Source organism: Lepisosteus oculatus, chromosome 4 (genome assembly GCF_040954835.1).
Source record: "Lepisosteus oculatus isolate fLepOcu1 chromosome 4, fLepOcu1.hap2, whole genome shotgun sequence".
Classification (NCBI taxonomy): domain Eukaryota; kingdom Metazoa; phylum Chordata; class Actinopteri; order Semionotiformes; family Lepisosteidae; genus Lepisosteus; species Lepisosteus oculatus.
Window position 1 is genome coordinate 38,193,732 of NC_090699.1, and position 21,876 is coordinate 38,215,607.

The 21,876-nt window shown below is 36.0% G+C and overlaps 2 protein-coding genes across 3 annotated transcripts; one reads left to right on the forward strand and one right to left on the reverse strand.

Annotated features, from left to right (window-relative positions):
• Positions 1-2,022: 2,022 nt before the first annotated feature.
• Positions 2,023-5,805, forward strand: LOC138238427 (uncharacterized). Its single transcript, XM_069189190.1, has 3 exons — positions 2,023-2,203; positions 3,448-3,544; positions 4,738-5,805. The coding sequence occupies exons 1-3, from the start codon at positions 2,038-2,040 to the stop codon at positions 5,051-5,053; spliced, it is 579 nt and encodes a 192-aa protein (XP_069045291.1). The 5' UTR covers positions 2,023-2,037; the 3' UTR covers positions 5,054-5,805.
• A 1,167-nt stretch (positions 5,806-6,972) lies between these two features.
• xpnpep1 (X-prolyl aminopeptidase (aminopeptidase P) 1, soluble) lies at positions 6,973-21,654 on the reverse strand. Of its 2 annotated transcripts, none has more exons than XM_015347570.2 (20): positions 21,556-21,654; positions 17,800-17,924; positions 16,802-16,865; positions 16,351-16,455; positions 15,839-15,931; positions 15,559-15,702; positions 15,214-15,309; positions 14,664-14,745; positions 12,591-12,801; positions 11,828-11,917; positions 11,679-11,729; positions 11,481-11,539; positions 10,576-10,653; positions 10,267-10,338; positions 9,798-9,858; positions 9,397-9,466; positions 8,655-8,828; positions 8,368-8,444; positions 8,172-8,270; positions 6,973-7,303 (listed from the first exon to the last, which is right to left on the reverse strand). In XM_015347570.2, the coding sequence occupies exons 2-20, from the start codon at positions 17,914-17,916 to the stop codon at positions 7,184-7,186; spliced, it is 1,863 nt and encodes a 620-aa protein (XP_015203056.1). In that variant the 5' UTR covers positions 17,917-17,924; positions 21,556-21,654; the 3' UTR covers positions 6,973-7,183. The 2 variants fall into 2 exon arrangements, with proteins under 2 accessions (XP_015203056.1, XP_006630822.2); XM_006630759.3 differs by lacking the exon at positions 21,556-21,654 and adding an exon at positions 18,996-19,071.
• Positions 21,655-21,876: the final 222 nt, after the last annotated feature.

Here is a 21,876-nt window from a genome sequence, read left to right on the forward strand (position 1 = left end):
CCATAATGACACAGAAAAAAGGCTGCCTGTTTTTTTATGACAAATTTTACAACTATCTGACAAATTAGCTATTTTTAAGTGCCATTTAAGGACCTGGGTTTTGTGATTAAAATGAATAAGGTACGTTTTAAAAAAATCGGGTATATTAAAGAATATTATAATAGGAATTCGAAATAAAAAAAAACTGTTGTCTGGTTCATGGACGACACAATCAACACATACTATGATATCAGATTCACTGCGATACTGATTTCACATTTTCAAGAGTTTTAATTATAAAGCTGAATTTATTTACCCAAAGCCTACATGTAAAATTAAATCTTCTCTAACTAGACTTATAATAATTGGCTAGTCTGGCCATTCCTCCATTTCACAATCTATCAAGATACTGACATACTGACAAAACAGACCCGCAACACCTGTATGATCCACCCAGTTCAGACATGAAAATGTTACTCATTCTTAGGACCAGGGCTATCACAGCAACTCAAAACATTGGTAACAACTGCAGCACTGTGTGACATGACAGTGTGAACTAGAGTATATCTTACGTAGCATACTTTAGAGGTACTATACAACCAGCAGGGCACAATGCAGACAATAAGGAAGTGAGAATTTAAGTAGCAGGGGAAGTTTGGGTGTCCCAGATTATTTGGAATTTAGTTAAAATACCAGTGTATGCTTTCTACCTGTTTTGAGCAATGTGGGGAAGCACAGGAAAGACTATAACATATTGTATATGATCATTATCAGTAGCTCATTTTTGGGTTACTACTGGATGAAAAAATATCAACAGGCTTCTTCTATGGATCCTTTTTATATACTTTATACAATCTTAATAAAAATGAATGATCACCCTAGACTGCAAGATCGACCTAAACCAAGATGCACAAGAAAGAATAAAAGTAATGTGAAGTGTGATTGAAGACTTCCCTGTTTCAGAGACAGCTCCTCTTAAACCATCAGTAAAATGGAATTTAACTTCTAAAGATCTCGCTTTGAACCTTAGCCATTTGTCAAGTTGACAAACCTGCTTTGCATACTGTACTCTTCTCATTAATGAGACATAAAAAAGTAAGTGAGATGTAAGATGCATCTTCTTTCTTAAAAAACAACAGTTCCTCAATTTTAATTATGCTAGAACTAAAATGTCATATAATAAACTTTGCATCATTTTAAAACCAAAATCAATGCCAAAACTTTTCGCAGCATTTCAGGCTCTGCGGGATTATTCATGAAAAGTTGAAGAATGCAGGCTTTGTTGGTGCCTTGTCTGTGCTGTCAAAGCAGTGCACAGTCACCCATAGTAACAACACACTGGGGGCGTAAAGCGTCAGACAGGATCTCCACAACTGCACAAAAATCCCCCCCAATAGTCACTAACAACCTAACTTGATTAAATCAAAAGTTTTCAATCAAAATACAGAAAAACACAGTTACAATTAGAAAAAAATGGATAAAGAACACAGTATTGACGGTCTTCTGCCTTGCGAACTGTTTAGAGATTTGCTTGGACAACAAAATACACTATATAACAGTATTGATATAGATTTTCCAAACAGTATGCAGTTTTGTCATTTACTGCTGTTTTCCTGTAGTGATCGTCCTACATAGTGTACTCACATATACTTCTTTTTATAGATTTTTGCATGCATGAAAAAACTATTTTCAAGACGCAAGTTGAAAACTGTGTACTAGAAATGTTCATAATGCTTAAATTAAAAAAAAAAGAAAAACAATTCCAAACAAATCTCCCGCTTAATGCTTCTAAGTGACATGAAAAAAAAAAAAGAATGACAATCATGATTTGAAATATGTTGTTCTTGTGGTAGGCAACGGCATTCTGGAGCTTTTGCAGTGAAGGCCTTACATGGGGCTTGCGTAATGGTGTTGGAAGGCTTACAAGTGGCCCTCTGTTCACTGTTTGTCAAAGACAGAACGAATAATCCATAAACAAGGACAAGACGGCAGAAGAAAGGATGCAAACCACAAAGAAACGCTGTTTCCACGGCAACCAATGCTGGCAAGTTCTGTCACATGGCTTCTGCCATTGAAATCCTGGCGCCGGGGCTCGTGCTAATTCATTTGGGCAGTTCCAATGGCAACATGAGCGGGAACGTCAGCACTGCTGCAGTCATCCTCACTTTCAACAGGACTGCCGGTCTGGAGACAGCCAACAGGGTGCTCAATGATGCCGTCTATGGTGAGTGAACATTAGGGCACTCTCACTCCAGCACCAGTTTCTACCATGATCTTTCTTTATTCTACTATCCCAGAGAGCCGATTTAATTCTTGCCCATTTTAAAATAAAAGCTCTCCTTTCTTTTCCATACAACTACTAGGAACTTTCAGAAAACCTTCAAGTGAAAAACTTTAAAACACAGAGAAGTCGGACATTTACAGTAAATAGAGATTAACATACTGCAATTATTCAGCTCAGGTATTTCAGAGGCACTTAATTCCAGATATATGACCATTTCTTTCTACTACTGAAAAAATGTAACAACAAATATAGATATACTGCATAGTTTACTTTTGCTTCCAAAATCAACAAAAATGAAGTCACACATTAACATGTACTGTATTCTGTAGAATTATATTTAGAGCATATTTCTTTAATGGCTTCAAAAAAGAAAAAGTGACTTTTTTAACTTTTTTAAAGGGATTTGAGCCCTGAATGCCTTATCCATCCATTTTTCTGTTAACTTGTCCTAGAGAGTGTCAAGGGCGCCTCAATGTTATTACATATCATACAGTAAAAAGCAGTATAAAGGGAAACAAGCCTACAGATGTAATAATATGCTGCATGGTTTTGAGAAGACTTGATGTAGGTCAGTAACAGTTTCAGAAAGCTCCTCTGGCTGTAATATATTCACATAAACACACTAAGCAATGTGACTGATCTGGGGAGTTTGAAAGAAGTCCCATTTTCTGATTTAAGATTTGAGCTAGTTAAAAATCAGATGCTTGAGTTCAAAATTCTTGTGCTCATAACAGAGAAGCATTACAAAATAAAAAGGTGAGTACCGATAAGAATTACGTATTTGACTAAATGGAATTTAAAAACTCTAATAGGACTTTTTATTGTCAAGAAGTAACTGTTTCTTTTCATAATACTAAAAATGAAACGAACAAATTTTTATTGCAAGCCTGACCTGAACTGCATCAAACACACGAGTGAAATGGTATTTCAAACCATCATCTTTAGAAGTTCAGGACATGTAACCCAATGAACTCAACATATTGAAGTGCCCATATATATTACTTGTGGATATTGTATATATTTAAAATGCAATATAAATCAACTGGATTTACCAAATTAGATAAATTAACAAAATGGTCCCGGAATAACTAGGTAATCCAGACTGATTCTGTGCTGAATATACTTCCTGTAGATTTTGAACGAATGCTGTTAATTTTCTGTTGTGTTTTAACCTTTCATTTCAGAATTCAAAGTATTTAACATCACAGTTACCTCGCTAGCGTTGGGTATTCTCGCCTTTACGGGAATTTTCTGCAGCATCTCCTATTACACCCGAAGACGGTAAGAAGCACTGAGATTTTCCTCACCTGTTGCGTTTTCCATTTGGGTTGTAATCAACCGAATGCATCTAATTCCACGTGCTTTTCCTTCCCTTTTCCTCTTCTTTGGTGTCCACCTATCATTTCACTGATGTTTTAAGCTTTGGTTCTAATCATTTAAGACAGTAAATTCAAAGTAGAGATCAATGATTTGTTTTGAATTTAAAACATTTTACTGTTTGGTCCTGCTCATCCAATCTTTAATGAGATTAAAACCGTCAAGACCACATTTTGAATAAGATCAACAATTAATTTATAATATAGCCAGGAATTATATGGAAGGCGGTCAAATATAGACATTGCAAGTAAATCAAGCAATATTTAAATGAGTTAATTGATCAAAAGAGACGCTTCAATCACAGACCAGATTCCATCCCTTTCTAATTTACATGAACACGCACAATTTAACCTGGCAGTTGACCGCTCGGGTTCAGCTGCTGTATGTGCCTTAATGCAGTTAGTCAGCAAAGTAATGTGGCCATAACAGGTTCAATCCAGTGTTAAAGAATAATTTTCTTTGCGGCTATTAAACCCCCGGGTAAAATGTTTCAGTGCATTAAGAAACGGAATCGGATTTCAACTCCCACTATAATAAATCTGTACAATAGCAACTTGCTTACAATAAAGTACTTGGAGCATTAATATTACAAGAGAAGTGCAAGACGATTCTCACAAAAAACCGTCTGTAAGGGGTGCCTTACTTGTACTCTGTGAATAACTAATGTATTATTTGCTGAGCCAGACCTAAAAATTGTTATGTTAAAATAATTTTATATTTTAAAACATAAACATTTTGGAGCATTGGTAGAGTGTTTTCAGAGCACAAAGAGCTTGCAGTCTCTATCTTGAATGTTTTTAAATATACTCCTTCTATTTTCTGTTTTCGTTTCTGCATCCATCACTTTCCTCATGAGTTTGAGGAAATTTAAATGAAATCCCTTTTTAGTCAAGTACCCTCAACCTTTTTGTCTGTGGAGTTGGGAATGTGTTGATACTGCAATGCACACAAAAGGGAATTTCATTTTATCTTTGTTCCTCTCAACCAGTCCTTTTCACTTACAGTAGGTAATTGAGGCACTGAACAGACCTTGCTTAAGTGGTGATGTCTCGAATGCACATGCTATTTTGAATGAGCTCTTCCTTCCTTTTTAACAGGCAATTCAGACAGGCCAGGGCGTATGAGAACACTGTCATTCACGAAAAAGCAAAGAGCCCGGTGGACTTCAAAGGAGTGAAGAGGAGCCACAGCCTCCGTAGCCCACTGGCCATGATGAGAAAGCAGGATACTTACAGGGACAGCTCTCAGATCTACTTCATATACAGCAATCCCATCGCCATTGCAGAGGGCAGCAATGTTATACCAGGAGAGCATCAGGTCACCTTTGAGAACATAGTAATGCAACGTGATGACATCAGAGATACCAAAGGAGGTATTATCCTTGATCCGTCCACATTTTACATGCAACTGTAGGATGTGGATATTGGAGTATGGGTGAAAATTGGGCTTGCATTTTATCACCCAATTTATCCCCCTGGCCCAGCTTCTTCTCTAAATATCTTGGTATATTCTGAATCACAATATCTTCTTCCTCAAACCCCCATGAGATATTCAATGAACACGCTGTATCAGACTTGCTCCAACAGCTAAAATTGATGCCCTCTTATATATATTTGACACTGGTGCTCATTTGAACATAGTGTCTGAACTATTTTGGCATGTACAACAAGATTCAAAATGAAATAATGATAACCTTATGATCCCACTGCTCTTGGAGTGGAGGTTGTGGATTTCAGGTTCTAATGTCATCATTTTGCTTCAATAGGTCTAAAAACTAGTACTGAACTGTGATGAGAGAAAGATAGAACCTGGAACAAAGCAGGGGCTTGATGTTTCTGAAACTAAAATGTGTAACATTCCTAAACTGATAACTGCCGATTACGAATACTAGATGCGTTCTGTAAATATTGTATATTTCAATTTAATAGAATTGACAGCTTTTTTTTTTCCTTATAGGGTTTTAGATAACCATTTTATACTGCACAACTCAGTTTGCTTACACTTTTACAATGTTCTAAATATCCCTGATGGACTATGAACAGATGAAGCCACTCTGTGTATATCCGTCAATTTTGTATTGTTTAGGTGACTGCTAAGTGCGAAACATAGGAATCTCTACAACAGGCAGGAAAGAAAAGTGCAAATAAAGACTTTTTGATGCCTGTTGTGTGCCTGTATCCCATCTCCTTCTACCATTACACCCTCCAACAGATGGTAAAATGTTCATATTCTTACCTAATTAATCCAGTGTTATGCAAATTGAAACATGCCTCCCTGTCACCTCCACAAATAATAAAACTTGATATCAAATTAAAATACATCAAATTCGATTGAAGAAATCAACCTCCTGGGAACTGCTAATGAAAGAAAAAAAATACAGTATGGTTTGATTCCTCCTCCCCCATCTACAAATAGTTTTTTTTTTCTCTGGATGTTTTCAAAAACAAAGATTAAAAAGAAAATACTTGGTTCTTTCAGATCTAGGCTTAACAGTCAGGAGAAGCAGTCTGGGATGATCAAGGGGTTTGAGGATCATCAATAGAAATGTTCTCCTGTCACAAGAAATAAGTGAATGAAGAGTATCTTTCCACTCAGCTCCCACACTCCCCAATCAATTTATATCAAGCAGAATGGAAACAGGCTTCCTTCCAGACTCAATACCCTGTATGGTTTTCTGTAGTGAGTAAGGAAACAATGCTAAGTTTAGTTCTTACCAGCTACCAAATTTAGCCTAAGCCCTACAGCTCATGGTAATCACAACTCCCACCCAGAGTTTTACAATTCTGAGGAAAAAATCATAAAGATGTCTGTGAAGTTTGACAATTTAATATTAATGTGTCTAAAATAAGTCAGTTCTGACTTTCCATTTTATAGCATTATGCAAATCTCATTCACACCTAGAATACAGTACACACTGTCCCGTTACAGTGCAGTGACTGCCTTGGTTTGCTTTTAAACCACACAAAATCCACCAGGCCAGGAATACATTCTTTTTCCGTAGCAAGTTGAATGCTTATTTGGACTGTGTGGACCATAGATAATCTTCCTTTAAAATTAATTCCCTTCCAAAATCTGCTATATTAATAAAAGAAATGACCCTTTACAGATTTGTTTTGCACAGAGGTTTGAATAAAATGTCTGTCTTACACTAAATCCATTGCTTTGTAGTGGGAAATTAAATTCACTGTATATATACATTTGAAAAAATCTATGGTCTAAAGATGGATATATGAAATTTGTTATGTTTTAGACATTTCTCATCTTCACAGATTAAACAAAAGTCTAATTTTTAATTGAATCGTTGAACTTGAAACATGCCCAAGTCAAAGTAATAACTTTAAGCAAGATTTTTTTAATATTATTAAAATCATTGACATAGCATTCTTATTATGTATTTTATAAAACATGTAGAAGTATACAGCATAAGATTAAGAATTGTCATGTATATAAAGAAAAAAGGATCCTTTAGTTGAATATTTTCCTTCCGGAGAACATTTTTGTTTGATTAAATAATCAGTTGAGATTCCTTTCCAGGCTGCGCTGTTAGGCGATTGGGTTGGTTTCTCTGATCAGCCACTCGAGAGCATCCTTACGACCCTGCCTCTCAAGTTCCGCCCCCACCACTTCTCTGCATTGCCTGTGGTAGTCATTCAACCAGTCCCGCTGCAGGAAACAAAGAGAATCACATCACAAAATGGGGTTTATTTTATGGCGCAAACAAAACATTCAGACAAGACCATGACCTTGTGCAAGTGCTTTTAGTTACTATTTCTATTTACTATACTAAAACAAGACTAGCATTGCTGTCTTGTAGAACATGGGCCCTGGAGCCCTGGGTTCAATTCCTTGGGTGTTATCTGCATGGAGTTTGTATATTTTCCCCGTGTTCGCGTGGGTTTCCTCTGGGTGCTCCGGTTTCTTCCCACGGTCCAAAGACATACTGGTAGCTAAACTGGCTTCTGGGAAAATTTGCCCAGGTGTGAGTGTGTGCATTTGTGTCTGTGTGATGGACTGGCATCCCATCCAGTGTCCACCCTGCTTTGAGCCCATTGCTTGCTGGGATAGGTTCCTGCACCCCATGACCCTGTTTTGGATAAAGCAGTTAGAAAACGGATGGATGGATGGTAAAACTAAGGCAGATTTTTGGTGCAGCCTAAATGATGACTTGTTAGATTTCATCAGATGCTGTGAATGTATTCCGACATGCCAAGCACAGGATGAGAATTCAATATAGATGATGTTTGATTAGCTACCCACCACGCTTACTTATGAATTCAGGCAGGTTGTCATAAAAGTAACTCAAAGTAACTCACTTCCACATACAGTGTGCAATGATAGGGTAACCATTATAGGAGCACAAACAGAAAAACTGAATTGATATGCAAGCTGAGCCAAGGTAAACTGACTCATTGATGAGTTAAAACTGAAAAACCTGTTGGTGAAAAGACAGAAACTGTCACTTCCTAAAAGTTCAGATTGCCTTTGCTGGAGGGGACTACAATGACATTCTGGTTGGATGAAAACTTCTTACCTCCTTCTGAATAAGCATGTCCGTATTTATCATTTTGGCTTGAATGGGGACGAGTGTAATTGGTTCAAAAGTAAGACTGCCTCTGTTTCTGTAGTTATACTAGAGGTAGGGGGAAAAACAATAAATATTAGGAACAGGTGCTTCACTGTATCTGAATGAAAAATGTTCACTCTTTATCATAACTCCAGTTAATTACCTTAGGTTTGGCAGCAACTACCAGTACAACATTTTCAATTCGCATGCCAAAAGATCCATCTTCATAATAGCCAGGTTCTGAAAATTTAAAGAAATATCAAACTGTGCTTTGAACAAATGAATATAAAGTCCCACAACACTTTACTGCCCTATTTCTGAATTGAAGCACTTTTTCCATCATAGAATGAAACTGAAGTAAAAGTAACCACATGCTACATAAAATAAATATAAAACTATAATGTATATGAGGTTAAGTATGTCAGTAAACTTTATTAATCAGGCATTTACCATCACTGAGGATCATTCCCGCTTCCAGAGGCTCATCAGCAAAAGTCTTGTAACTAATTCCACAAGGTCCCTCATGGACATTTAGGAAACATCCTACTCCATGCCCTGTTCCATGAAGGTAATCCAGTCCAGATTCCCACAGTGCTGAGCGGGCAAAGGAGTCCAGGAGGTGCCCTGTAGACGAAAGAAGGAATTTTGATAACTTTTGATTTAAGCTACTTTTTTAAAAGAAATAAAATCTGGTAATTGAAACTGCACTTCCAAAGCCAACTGAAACATTGCTGTAATTGAAACTGGCTAATAACCCAAGAAAATATCAAATACAGATCAGTACTGAGACATTATGACAAAGACAGCAATATGAGAAAGAATGGTAGATCTCTTCCATACAGTACAGACTGTGAAACGCTTCTTAAGCTTTACCTTATGGTTTGAGCAACACAACTCAGGACCTTATTTATCATTTACTGACCAATCCACACCCCAGTCCTTTTTTAGAATTGTTTTACTTCAATTCTTTTCTTAATGTGAGACAAGTGCAAATAAACACATGAAATTTAGCTGGAAAGAAATAACATACAGTAGGCTTGCCAATCAACCACACTCCTGCCTAGTAACATGATTTCTCAAAACACATCAAGAAGAAAAAACACTAAATCCTCCATTATAGTTAATAGCATTACATAAAAGCATATGCATATCTCCCGGTTAACTTACCAATTTCACTTTATAACTTACATACCTTTGGTTCCATTGGGAAAAACAGCTGCACTCACTGCTATATGTCCCTTCAGAACATAGGTAAAACACTCCTGTAAAAAAGAGTGGTAAATGGCAACTTAAAAAAAATTAGGGTTACAAGGCTATTTCACAAGGAAGCCATTCCACATTAGACTACAAGCCTACTTATAAAAACACATCCAACTTTGTACTAAACTGATCAAGCCTCAAAGGAAGACACAAGGAAGCAGAAAAAGACAAAAACGGCCTCAGTTTAAATCAGATTTTACTGCACTTCATGAAATAAACAAGTGTGAATCCATAATTACTCTAATAATAATATTTATATATAATATTTTTCTGCTGTTACAAGTTTTTTTTTTGCTAGATATGACTCAGAGGAATTTAAGATATCCAGAGTACCTTTTCATAAGCTGAAGGTGTCCCAAAGTGCATGGTTCTGGTCACGTCTGTAGTTCCATCTCTGAAAATAGAGATAAATGCATATTGTACAATTACAGTTTGAACCTTCAAAAACTAGGCCAAAAACTGTTTTTTTTTTAATTGGACAGTGGTAAAAATACTGTATGTGGCCAAGACACTTTGATAGGGCCATTTCATTTTCCTATACTTTGTGTTTCACACAGTGTGTGCAAAAGCCACAAAGAAACAATTTGTGAGGAAAGAGTAACCAAGATCATTTTATACCATTTGGCTTCATAAGGTCATTGAAAATTATGCATTCTCAAGGTACAGCAAATCAAATAACTTTAATAAACGTAGAGAGTGCTATCAATGGACTTTTGTCTCTGTAAAAAAATCCTTTGGCATAGATTACTACTTACTGAGGATGCACAAATGGTATTGCTCAAGAAATTCAAAAGATACATACTTGTACTGAGCCCCAGAGTCTATGAGGTACACCTCATTTAAAGAAAGAGTCCTGTTGGTTTCTGGGAGTGGCCTAATGAAGAAAAACAACTCAATAAACATAGGTCCACGATAAAACCATGCAACTACAATCTAATTCAGATCAAATAATTTTGCATTAGTACATAAAACACATTTCAAGAACTACTGTATGAGCTAACCCTAGTAAAGAATGGTTTAATGCAAGAAAACATTCTGAGATATAGATTTATACATATTTAATACTTTTAACAAACATTTTCTAATACAAGCCAAATATTCGTGTTCTTACGTGTAATGAATGATAGCAGCATTTGGTCCCACACTTGAAATTGTTGGAAAACTCAAGCCGACAAAATCTTTCTGTTCACTATATAAAAACATAATTGTTATTTAAGCATATAAAAATAAAAATATACAAGCCCCACAGTCCTTCCAGTACTAGAGTCACTGTTTGTAGACTCTCTTTTAATTAAGAGATAATACTTAAGTATATTAAGCTATTAAATTCAGAAGCCATTCCTAAAACTAGTTTAGCACTAGCAGTAGATGGAAAAAAAAGGAAATTTCTTAACGTAGGACAGATAATGACAGAGAGAAATAAACATAACATACATTAGACAGATTAACATAGAAATAGGAATTCTAATGTGACCCTGATTTAGTATCACTAAGGAATTGTATTATTTGCTGTAACAAGTACCTAAAAACCTTTGTCTATTTTACTGCTTATCTTTGAGAATTCCACAAGGTGGCAGCACACTCAAAATAAAAAGCCATTTCTGAACTATCACTTTGACATCAACCTGTTAACTGAAAACAACTGTAATCTAAGGGGCATGTTTGCTCCTGCATTTCCCAGAGAAACAGGCAAGACTGCCACCGAATAACATCTAGATATTCTATTGGAGACTCTACAGTTTCTTCAGTGCAATTTGTACATTACAAGCCTAAAATGCATCAATATTATACAACACAGGAGTATTGAATGTCTCCGTCTTATGACACATTTGCCCCCTTGAACCAAGGGGAATAGAGATGGGACAAAGAGCTTTCCAATGATTCCAAATTTCTGACCACATGATGTATGTGTAAAGGAGGGTTAGGCAAGGGAGAAAAAACATCTTAGGGTTTGAAAAAAAGATCACTTCCACCAGCTCTGAAATGAGGAATAAAATGTGATGAACAACAAATTACCTGCGAAGTTCTTCAGCTTTGTCAGCAGCTGATATTTCTGTCACTGTGCCTTTTGGAATCTAGGAAATAACAATTGTTAAAAATTTCAGCTTCAGCAATGTGGTAGCTGTTCAGGTTGTTGGTCTGTCAAATCACTGTGGGCTTAAAAGTTGTACAGTGTGCTAGTTTATCATTTTAAACAAATAGCAAAATCCATACCTCTTTTTCCAGCCATGCAAACAGCTCACAGAGTGCAACAGCATCTTTAATCTAGAAAAATAGATAATTTCCATGTTTTACCAAACATGCAAATTTAAATACACTTTTAAGATGCGACCCCATTTTATGATGCTTTGTCCTGTACTTACATGTGCCATTTTCATTCCTTCTATTTCAGTAGAATTCTTCACTGCTTTGGCAAGGCATAATGGTGTGCATGGGATGGGGGATCTGTGGGCCTGAAGATGGAATATTTAAATCCACAGTTCATTTTTCAATAAATAATTACATCCTATTAGAACTTTTCCAAACATTATTCAGTCATTCATTTTTTTCTGTGCCTGAACAGACAGCAGGGAAGCACAAATCTAAGATCACAGACACTCCTTTAAACTCCTATCTGGAATACGTTACCTGGCCATTTTGTGTAGGCTGATGCCCTGGCTTTCTTTAAGAAACCGCAGGATGAGGCCAGATCAGTACTTTCTTTAGATCAGTAATTTACTGATCAAGAGTAAGCAAGAGTGAGATCGGCTGAACGGTCTCCTCTTAAGCCAGAGGACACAAATGGAAACTACTGTACATAGAAGTGCAGTGCTTTTAAAAAAAGCATCAATAGGAAGCACAACTCTAAGGGCTGTGGAAGTGTGAAACAAGCCACCCAGCCAAGAGGTTGAAATTGATGCTTTGGTTTCTGTCAAGAAACAGCTGGTTAGGATCCTTAGGTCAACTGACTACTGAAAAACAAAAGATGACTCAAATGGCTTTCACTAGTTTGTTACCTTCTCCTTTATCGCTTTGCTTTACTCTTACGCAAAAGGTGTAAAAGTAAATGAGAAGGCAGTGAAAGAACAGGAAAACACTAGACCATATCAAGCTGTACTGAAGCACTTATCTTCGAGTGGTGCACACCTTTGGGATGGCCTGTGTCAAGGCACAGCTGGCTTTGTCACTGATCCAGACTTTGTCTTTAGGGCCCAGAGTGGCACAGATAGCCTGGAGCTCAGAAAACACAGATTCGTAGGGGGAAATCTGGATGCTGTACTCTGTCTTACAAGAGGGGTCCAGATGCAAGTGCTCTCTGACAGCTGGATCTACCATTCGGTTTTGATCAATGAAGAGCCTGGTAAAAGCACAGATATTACAGTTCAGGGGGTGCATACTCCATCCAGGTGTAAGGTAGCCACAAACAGCAGAGGAATCAATCTATAACTTGCATGTAAATACTACATAAGTCCAGATTCACAGTGGTACACCTGAAAGGATGTTTTTAAACTAGCTTAAATAAGTCAGTTTTCCAATTGAGGAGGAGGTGTGACAATTTCTTGTACTTTTTTAAATTTTAAGGGGAACTGCAATGCCACTTTTTTTTTAATCAGCATTGACGAGTGCTTTTCAAACCACCGCCATGAAAGTAAAATGTACACGGTAAGTTGTAAAATCTCCAATTTATTTCACAAAACAGACTAAATTTCCAGGTACATGCAGCACCATATTCTGTGATTCAGAACGAGGCAATAAAACTCCTAGTGACATGAAGTGGCCCTATTACATTGTAAATGAACAAAGCTAGTGAATACATCTCTTTTAATACAATATAAATATTGTTCTCGACCTCGAGATGGTTTTGCCAACAAATACTACTAATTTGATAACTCTGCATGCTGATCACGTTAGAACATTTCTGAGGTGAAATGTCTGCTGCACAACCTGTACTTATTTGCTCGTACATCACATTACGTTAGTCATTACAGTGACTAGCGAGCAGGAGGGAAAAACATCACAATCTGTACAAACCCTCACTCTTGCCTCTTGTGGCGAGACCAGAGGGTTGTGACAAAATGTAGACCATACAGTACTTTTACAAAATTCACAATTTTATGCTTAATTCAGAAATTATAAAATTCGTGATATTGTCAATTAATTTTTTTTCTTACTGAAATTAAATAACCTGTCAGAGAAATTGGAACTGCAGTTCCCCCTTAATTTAAAAGTAGATATAATCAAGAAAATATTTTTGACACATGAAAAAACTACTATATCAATTTATTTTTCTTCTGTTCAATACTGTGTATTAGGTGTTTGTGTATTTTACTAAGCAAAAGATAGGTCAAATAGCTTCCATTAAAATAATTCCCAAGGATGAATTTTACTTGCACTGCAAAGTTCAAAAAGGTATCATCCGAAAATTATGTGCATATGCAAAAATCACAATACAGTCATTTAATCACACCACTGGCACTAATGAGATTTTACAGAGTAATTAGTTATTTGTTAGTATTAGAAAAACTAATTTATCACATTGTAAATAATATGCATACTAAAAATATTTATGTACATTAACATGTACAGATACAGTTCTAACTCGTTGAGAAAAGTACTTTCTCATTTTACAGAACAGAATTATATATAAATTAAGCAAATCACTTCAGACAGAAAAAAAGATTCTATTTGAATTGAAAAGATGCAATTTTTTCTGTTCTTATGTTTGATTTACCCACTTGTATTTGAAAGTCACCTTAGCACATTTTGTTTTAATATTGCGTATTAAACAGCATCCTACAGAGTAAATAACGAATTGATTCTTTCCACTGCTAGTATGTTTTATTTAATTAGAACTGCTTCGTTATTCTATTTCATAGCAAGAGGTGGCAGCTCCATTAATGCCTGAGGAATGCAGCAGAAAATGAACCTGGGTTATTTAATTTCAACCTAAAGTCAGAAATTACATTTCAAAACAAAACTAAAATTAAGTGGCAATTTAAAGGTGCTGCTGTAAGAGAAAAATATTAATCTCACGTGTCTACCTTCTTCATAATAGTTTTTTGAGGGAAAAGGTGGGGTTATTATTTGACACTGTGGTTAAAAATTTAAATCCTTTTAAATCTGGCAATGGCACTGAGAGTGGACAGTGATCAGGCACTTCTGTGATGGCTGTAAATGTAAAGTACTGAGTTATTATTTCCATGCAAAAACACACTTTACCTTATGGAGCTCATTCCAACAATGGCATAAGCAAAAAAAACTGGATTATACTCGATGTCAGAACCACGAAGGTTGAAAAGCCCTGAAGGAAAAAAAACATAAATGTTACACGTCACGTATTACCAAAGCATTAATCTTTGAGACAGAAATGCCATCTTCACAGGAAGCACTGCCATGAAGGTCTTAGTACCATAGACCTTGCTTAATTGTTCATTCATTTCAATCATAAATTCCAATCTATAAAAGCTTGATACATAAGGACCACCTAGGTCTGGGAAAACATCTGCTACTATGCTCTGCTACTAAGTACTTATGCCATTTATGTTATTTTGTGATATAATATTTATAGGTTGGATAAACAGGATTTATACTTAATCATCATGTATTAAAAATATTTTGTTTTCCCTACTATTCACAAAAGAAATACTATGTAAAACTACACACAGCACAACAAATTCATTACATACAAAAATTAAAGTTTGTTTTTAAAACTATTTTCAGAGTGGCCACCTGAGGAAAGCTCCCCTGATATTACATCACACATACTTACATGCAATTTCATCAAGCGCTGTTACAACAAACCAGGTAATTCTTCTTTCAGACATTTTTGTCCGCAGTGCTATAACCTTATCCTTCCAGGTCATACCTACAATTCACAAGAACATGTTTATTGTTCTCACTTTAGGTACATTTTGACATCTGGTTGCCTTGTGTGGCTTCTAAGAAGAAAGAAACATGAGATGACCATTTTCAAAACCTCTAAATGTGAATAAAATTCACACTGTTGCACAAAGCCATAACATAATTCACAAATTACTCTGAAAGTAACAACATCATTAGCTCTAGCTATGTATACTTACATCCCATTTTTACTAGCGTGCAAGGCAGGACTCACCAGTGTAGTTCAATCCCAGAGGGATTAATGGTGAACTGGGTCTTGCTGGCCGATCTACCCAAATGGCATCAATGAGATTTTCTTTAACTGCAACTAGTGTGTGTCCTGCACTAGTCAATGCCTTAGACATGGTTTTCCACTGATCTGAAACAAATTAGTCAGTTTAACAGATTAGTATGAACCTAAGTCTCATAAGATACTTACAGTTTGTATTGCACCGAAAGAGACCTGAAGATTTTGACTTATTGCTTCTATAAACTGTTTGCTTCCCACAACTGACCTGCTGCTATTATCCAGGGATCAACACCAACTTTGGAGCTTTCAGGAAGAACACTTATTAGCCAGTCTTCCTGAGATGGAGTTTCCTTTAAACCTGCATGGGTAATACAGTTAATCTGATATTATTCAACATTTTAAAAGCAATAGTGACATGTTGGTAAAAAAAATCAACAATTGACAACTAATTTTTTAGCTAAAAACATCCAACGGGCCAGCAATTCCCATGATGTTAGTAGAATGACACACAACTAGATAACAGAGAATGTGGGACCTGCCATCTCATCTCCCTGTGCAGTGCTCTTAACTGCAAACTGACTGTTGTATGGCAGTGTGGCGCTCACAACATGAAGACTGATGAATGGCTCTGAAATACCCTAATTTTGATTACACAGAACAGAACAGGTGTTGCTATAGTTACCAGAATCATAATTGATTGACAAGCAAAGATTACAATTTGAAAAGGTAAAAAAAAAATATTCCACATTTTAAAAAGGGATAAAGGGAAACTCATACCCATCTTCATTAGTGTCCAGTTACTGTCCATCTGCTGTCCAGCTTGTAAAAAGTAACGGCCATCTGTCCACATGGCTGCATGATGCTCCGTGATAATTGCAGTGCCTACAGAGAAACGCCACTTCAGATAATATACAACGCGTGGACAACAAATTTATCATTTTCAAACATAAACACCTATACATTCACACAGGGTATAAAAACTATGCAGGCCCCTGGACAACTTTGCTATTAGCAAACAAGCTATCAACGTCTGCATGGCCTTCATTCATCTTTAACCTCTGACATTCCTATTGAGAATCAATAGTAAACTTGCAATATACTGTACATGCAGCTTATTAACCATCTTAATTCAAAATAGTGCATCAAGTTTAATATAGCACATTTCAAATAATTTAACTAGAATGGTTCTGATAACAGAAGGGTTAACTCATTTGTTTTAGGGCTTTACCTGCAGACCCATTAAATCCAGAAATAAATTCACGTCTACAGTCACAAGGCGCAATGTATTCACTCTGCAAAAAACAGGAGACAGCAGAGAAAGAAGGAAAGAACATATTCTAATTAGGAGGTTTAAGACAGTGACAGCCTATATAATCAGCTACTTCCTTTTCACTACAAAGGAAAATAGATACTAGCAGATAAGGACCTACTGTTCGTTCCATTAGCTTAAAGGGAAAGAAGTGCCACATACTGTACAGTAATATGCCAGGGTTTACCAACTAAGTCTTCCTGACCCCCGTGTCTGCTGGTTTAGGTTCCGAGTCCTCGATTATTATGTAGACCGTATTGCTCTAATGAAAGGTAACGACAACTACTTTCCGTTATTTATATAATTCTGTCTAGGAGTCGAAAACTCCACACATGTAGGGATCCATATTTCCCTGAATATATTTTTGGAATAGCTGCCTTTTTTTTTTAAGAGCACAATTTATTATGATTATTTTGTTCTAATCTCTAGACTTAATTGTCAAGACACTGTCTCTGCAAGAGAGCTTCTTTGTCTCAGTTTTTGAAAAATATTGAATAATTTTATATAGTCCTACAGTACATAGCCATGTAGTTTGCAATTCACAATTGTTTCCAAGACTTGGCTCATATCTACCACTCCTGCACAAGGAGAATGAGAACTGGAAGTAATTTCTTCAACACAGACACAATTCCCTTGATACAGTATGCATTACAGATACTAACATATATAGGGAGACTTCTCTGAGGGCAAAGTTCTTGTGCCATGTGTCCCCAGGATGGCTGTCATTTAAGAAAATAGTAGACCTCGTGCGACATCTAAGATGTGTGCTTTTAAAACTACAGACATCAGTATTTTAAAATCTTCTGACAATTTGTTCACTAGGCCTTAAAAATCACAGGTCTGAGTAATCAAAACAGATGAAAAGTACATTTCCACTGGAATATACAATGATCAATATAAGTCAAGTATCTAACCACCTGGTGTGCATCCCCTGATGGCACTATGTAAGCTTGAATGGGCTCAACGATATAGCTGCTGTTTCTCATTGCTTGCCTCAGCTGCCGAAGCAGCTCAGTCGTAATCTTGGGAGACATCCCTTCACCTGTAGAGATGGAAGACGTTAAATATTAATAATCAAAGTCCAGTCATACACTACAGCTTAACTCAGCCCTTGCCCCCTAATAATTATCTTTTGAGATCATAAGATAAATAGAGAATAATAATCTAAAAAGTGTACATAGTATGAGGTGAAAATAATTATGCCAACATCCATACATTTTCAATTTTTATTGACTGCCTTAATTTGAGGCAGATGTTGGCATAATTCGCCATGGCCCTAACCAGGACAAGCAGACTGAAAATGGGTGGATTTCAGCCTAATTATTTTCATCTCATATTATGTAGGCATAATGACACGTTCATTGTCATGACAAGGCTCCACAGCTGAAACATTGTGTTTCTTTTCTTCTCTTTTCAGCATGGAATAAACCTTTACCTGTTCCTTTGCATAATGACAAGTTGTAGATAAAAAGCATGACACCATGCATAAGCTTATTTTAATTATTAAACTGATTTAGTTTAAAAAAAAACTAGCACTTTGTCGGCAGCATGCTTAGTCTTTGTTAAGTAAATTAACCAAGGCTTTTAAATATCAACGATCATTTTCACACTACATTTTCTAATCTCGTCAATCCCATTCTTTTTATACCCTATAAGTTATTTAAATAACATAAAATAAAGTTTCTGCACTTTATGCCAAGTTTTAATTGGCAAGATTGTTCAAACATTCCTTTGACATTTCACTCCATCTCTTTCTCACAGGTAAAAGCTGAAACTAAGCTGAAAAGCTGAATCCATCAGAATCAATGTTAGCACAAATTAGATACACTGTATATGTTTCAAGATTAGGCAAACTGATCATTTAAAAGTACCGTGTAACCCAAATAAGGTAAACGTTTCATATTATTGCTTTTATCACAGTGAATAATTATAGTACATTAGTCTTTGAAAATGAAAAAAATCAAACAAAAGCTGTTTGTTTTCTACTTCCTTAACATCTAAAGAAATTCTGCAGTGCCTTGTGTTTTAAAAATAAGTATAGCTAATCATAGCACAACAAATGTACTTTAATAAGTCTGCAAAAGTGCAAAAGAGATGTGCAAAATTAATTTACCTTGACTCATTCTCTGAACTGAAGTGTTTAAATAGTCTGGATATCTGAAGAATAAAGGCTGTTCTGCTCTTTTGCCTCCGAGTTTGAAGGTTTAATGGTAACTGATTCAGCATTTTTCAAATCTACAGACAGCCACAGTTAAAGATTGACTGCATATCACTTTTTAACTACAGCTCAAGTATGCCAGGTTTTTTATGATATGATTTACTATGCAAGTTCATATAAAGCCTTTGAAGACTCCTGACCAAGTTTTACACTTGACAGGAAAAGAAAAATTGTGTTTGTTTTTTGTTTCCCTTGTAAGCACACTGCCAGCTATACACAAAATTAAATAGGCAATTTGCCTATGGTTTGCAGAAAGAGTGAGTTAAGCCTAACATATTATTTTACTGCAAGTACTGTATATGCAATGATGATGTTTTAAAAAACAGAGTATAGAATAAGCATTATATAAGGTAGTATTTAATTAAAGTAATGGCCAAAGTATTCACAAGATAATCAACATACACATTCTGTATACTGTATGTTGATTGACTAGAAAATAAAAACTGGAAAGATATTGTAATGGACTATTACTCATGATTTTAAGCCTCAAACCAGTACTATATCTTGGTATGATAACACCAAGATATTACATAAAAAGGAGACAATTATTATTACTTTAAAAACAAGTATCAAGTATTACTATACTGTATTTAAAATTATGTTTTATTGTGTTGGCTATATACTATACAGTGTATACAGTGCCTTGCAAAAGTATTCAGACTCTTCACATTCTCTTATTTTAAAGCTTGCAGTCACAACATATTCAAGTAACAATTAAAACCTGTTATATAGACAATCTATTCCACATATTCAAATAGAAAAAACAAAAAGATTTTAAATAATAAATATGAAAGAAAAAATGAAAAATCAGGAATTTATTTGCCACAGTAAAAGCATTCAAACCTTTGCTGTGGCAAACCTAAATTATATAATTTTATGTGAATAGTGGTTCTCCTAATTTAGAAAAATAGTTTTGACGTTTCCTTCATCAAATAGTGAATTTCAAGCAAAGGCTCAACTATAAAGACCAAGAACCTTTTTAAAGAAAATCAAGGATAAAGTCATTGAAAAGCACAGATCACAGAAAAGGTACCAAAATATTGAAGCCTCTGAACATCCCCATGAGCAGAGTCAACTCAACCACCAGGAAAGAGAAGGTGCACCATACCATCCAGAGACTACTCAGATCAGGGCCGTCTGTCCGAATCACACCACTCTGTAAGGAGGATTCTGGGGAGGGACATCACTGTGAGGCCCACAACAGCTTTGAATAGCTATAGGGTTCAATAGCCAAGTTGGGCCTGTATCAGTCAGCAATATCACATGCACTCCACAAAGCTAGCCTGTACGGCAGAGTGGAAAACACATATTACCAGCATGGAGCTCCACAAACCCATTGAGTGATCCTGCACAAATGTGTCAAATGGTGCTGTGGTCAGATAATATAGCCAACACAATTAACCATAATTGTAACTTTTTGATCTAAATGTGAAGACGGATCAAACACAGCACATCTCCCAATCAACATCATCCCTAAAGTAAAGTAGCATTGTGCTACAGTACAATCAGGCTTTTTTCTCAGCAGGGAGTAAAAAGTTTGTTAGGACTGAAAGAGAAATAGATGGAACAAGCAAATTACAGGAAAGATTTGAGGAAATCTGTTTCAGTCTGCTGAATATTTAAATCTTGGCTGAAAAGTCACCTTTTAGCACGATAATGATCCAAAGTAGAAGGCCAAAAGCTACACTGGGGTGGCTTAAGAATAAAAAAGTGAACATTCTGGTTTTTAATGTAATATTACTTAACAAACTGTATGCGTTGTTTTGTAATATAACAAAATGGGACACAATAGAGTAATTCTAAATACGGGAAAGTACTGTACATATAACCGTTATTAGGACGAATTCCTAAAACTACTGCGTGTAAAATACAAATCAGTGTCATACTTCAGGAGCTAGATCACGGTTAATAAAAGAAGTGTACTAAAATGTTGCCTCTCATTCAGTCCACGTTTACACTTTAAGCTTCATACATACAGGTTTATGAAAACGTAATAGTTTTGCATCACTAAATTAAATTGGTACTGCGGAGTCTTTTTTAGTTATACAAAATTTATGATCATAGCTTCGCCGAATCTTTGAAATCGACTGTGTCAAAAATAACGCAGCCCCTTGTTGCCAGCTTCATATTACGTAATCCTGCAAAGTGAATACAAGAGTATGTAGTATTTACAAATTAAATCTGAATGTGTAAGACAAATAATCGTCTCTAAAGAAAAAGTAACTCTATAAATTCAATTTAAAAGTTATTAAACGGTTCCTACTGAGAAGTAGGACTGTCCCTGGCAACATAAATGAGAGATAATTACAAATCCGAAAACCCCAAGTGGGATATGACGGTCAGCACTATTAGTTTTCCTTAGCCTACGGAATGCGTGTGTTATTTTGAATGATCTGATGAAAGATCTCTGTTCATCAATTAATTTATACGCTTAAATTAACTTCATGATTTCTACCTGCTTTGTTGCAGTTGTTGTGCTTGGATCGCTGTAGTTCCGTGTGTTAATATCTGCATCTGGAAGCTGCCATTTCAGCAATGACATAGAAGCCCATGTGACCAGCCAACCCAACCACTCACGGTGTCCGATTTGCCATCTCCCCAGGACAGGGGTTGAGGATGGCGTTGCTTTGTATTTAAACTGGTTTGCGTTTACTGTATTTCAAGGGAGGGTTCAACCCAATATGTAATCCCGTCAGGATAATCGCCCGGATTTCTTTCATGAACGCAGAATAGTGTTTTACGGACTGAAAACGTCTGTACACACGACTAAATGGTA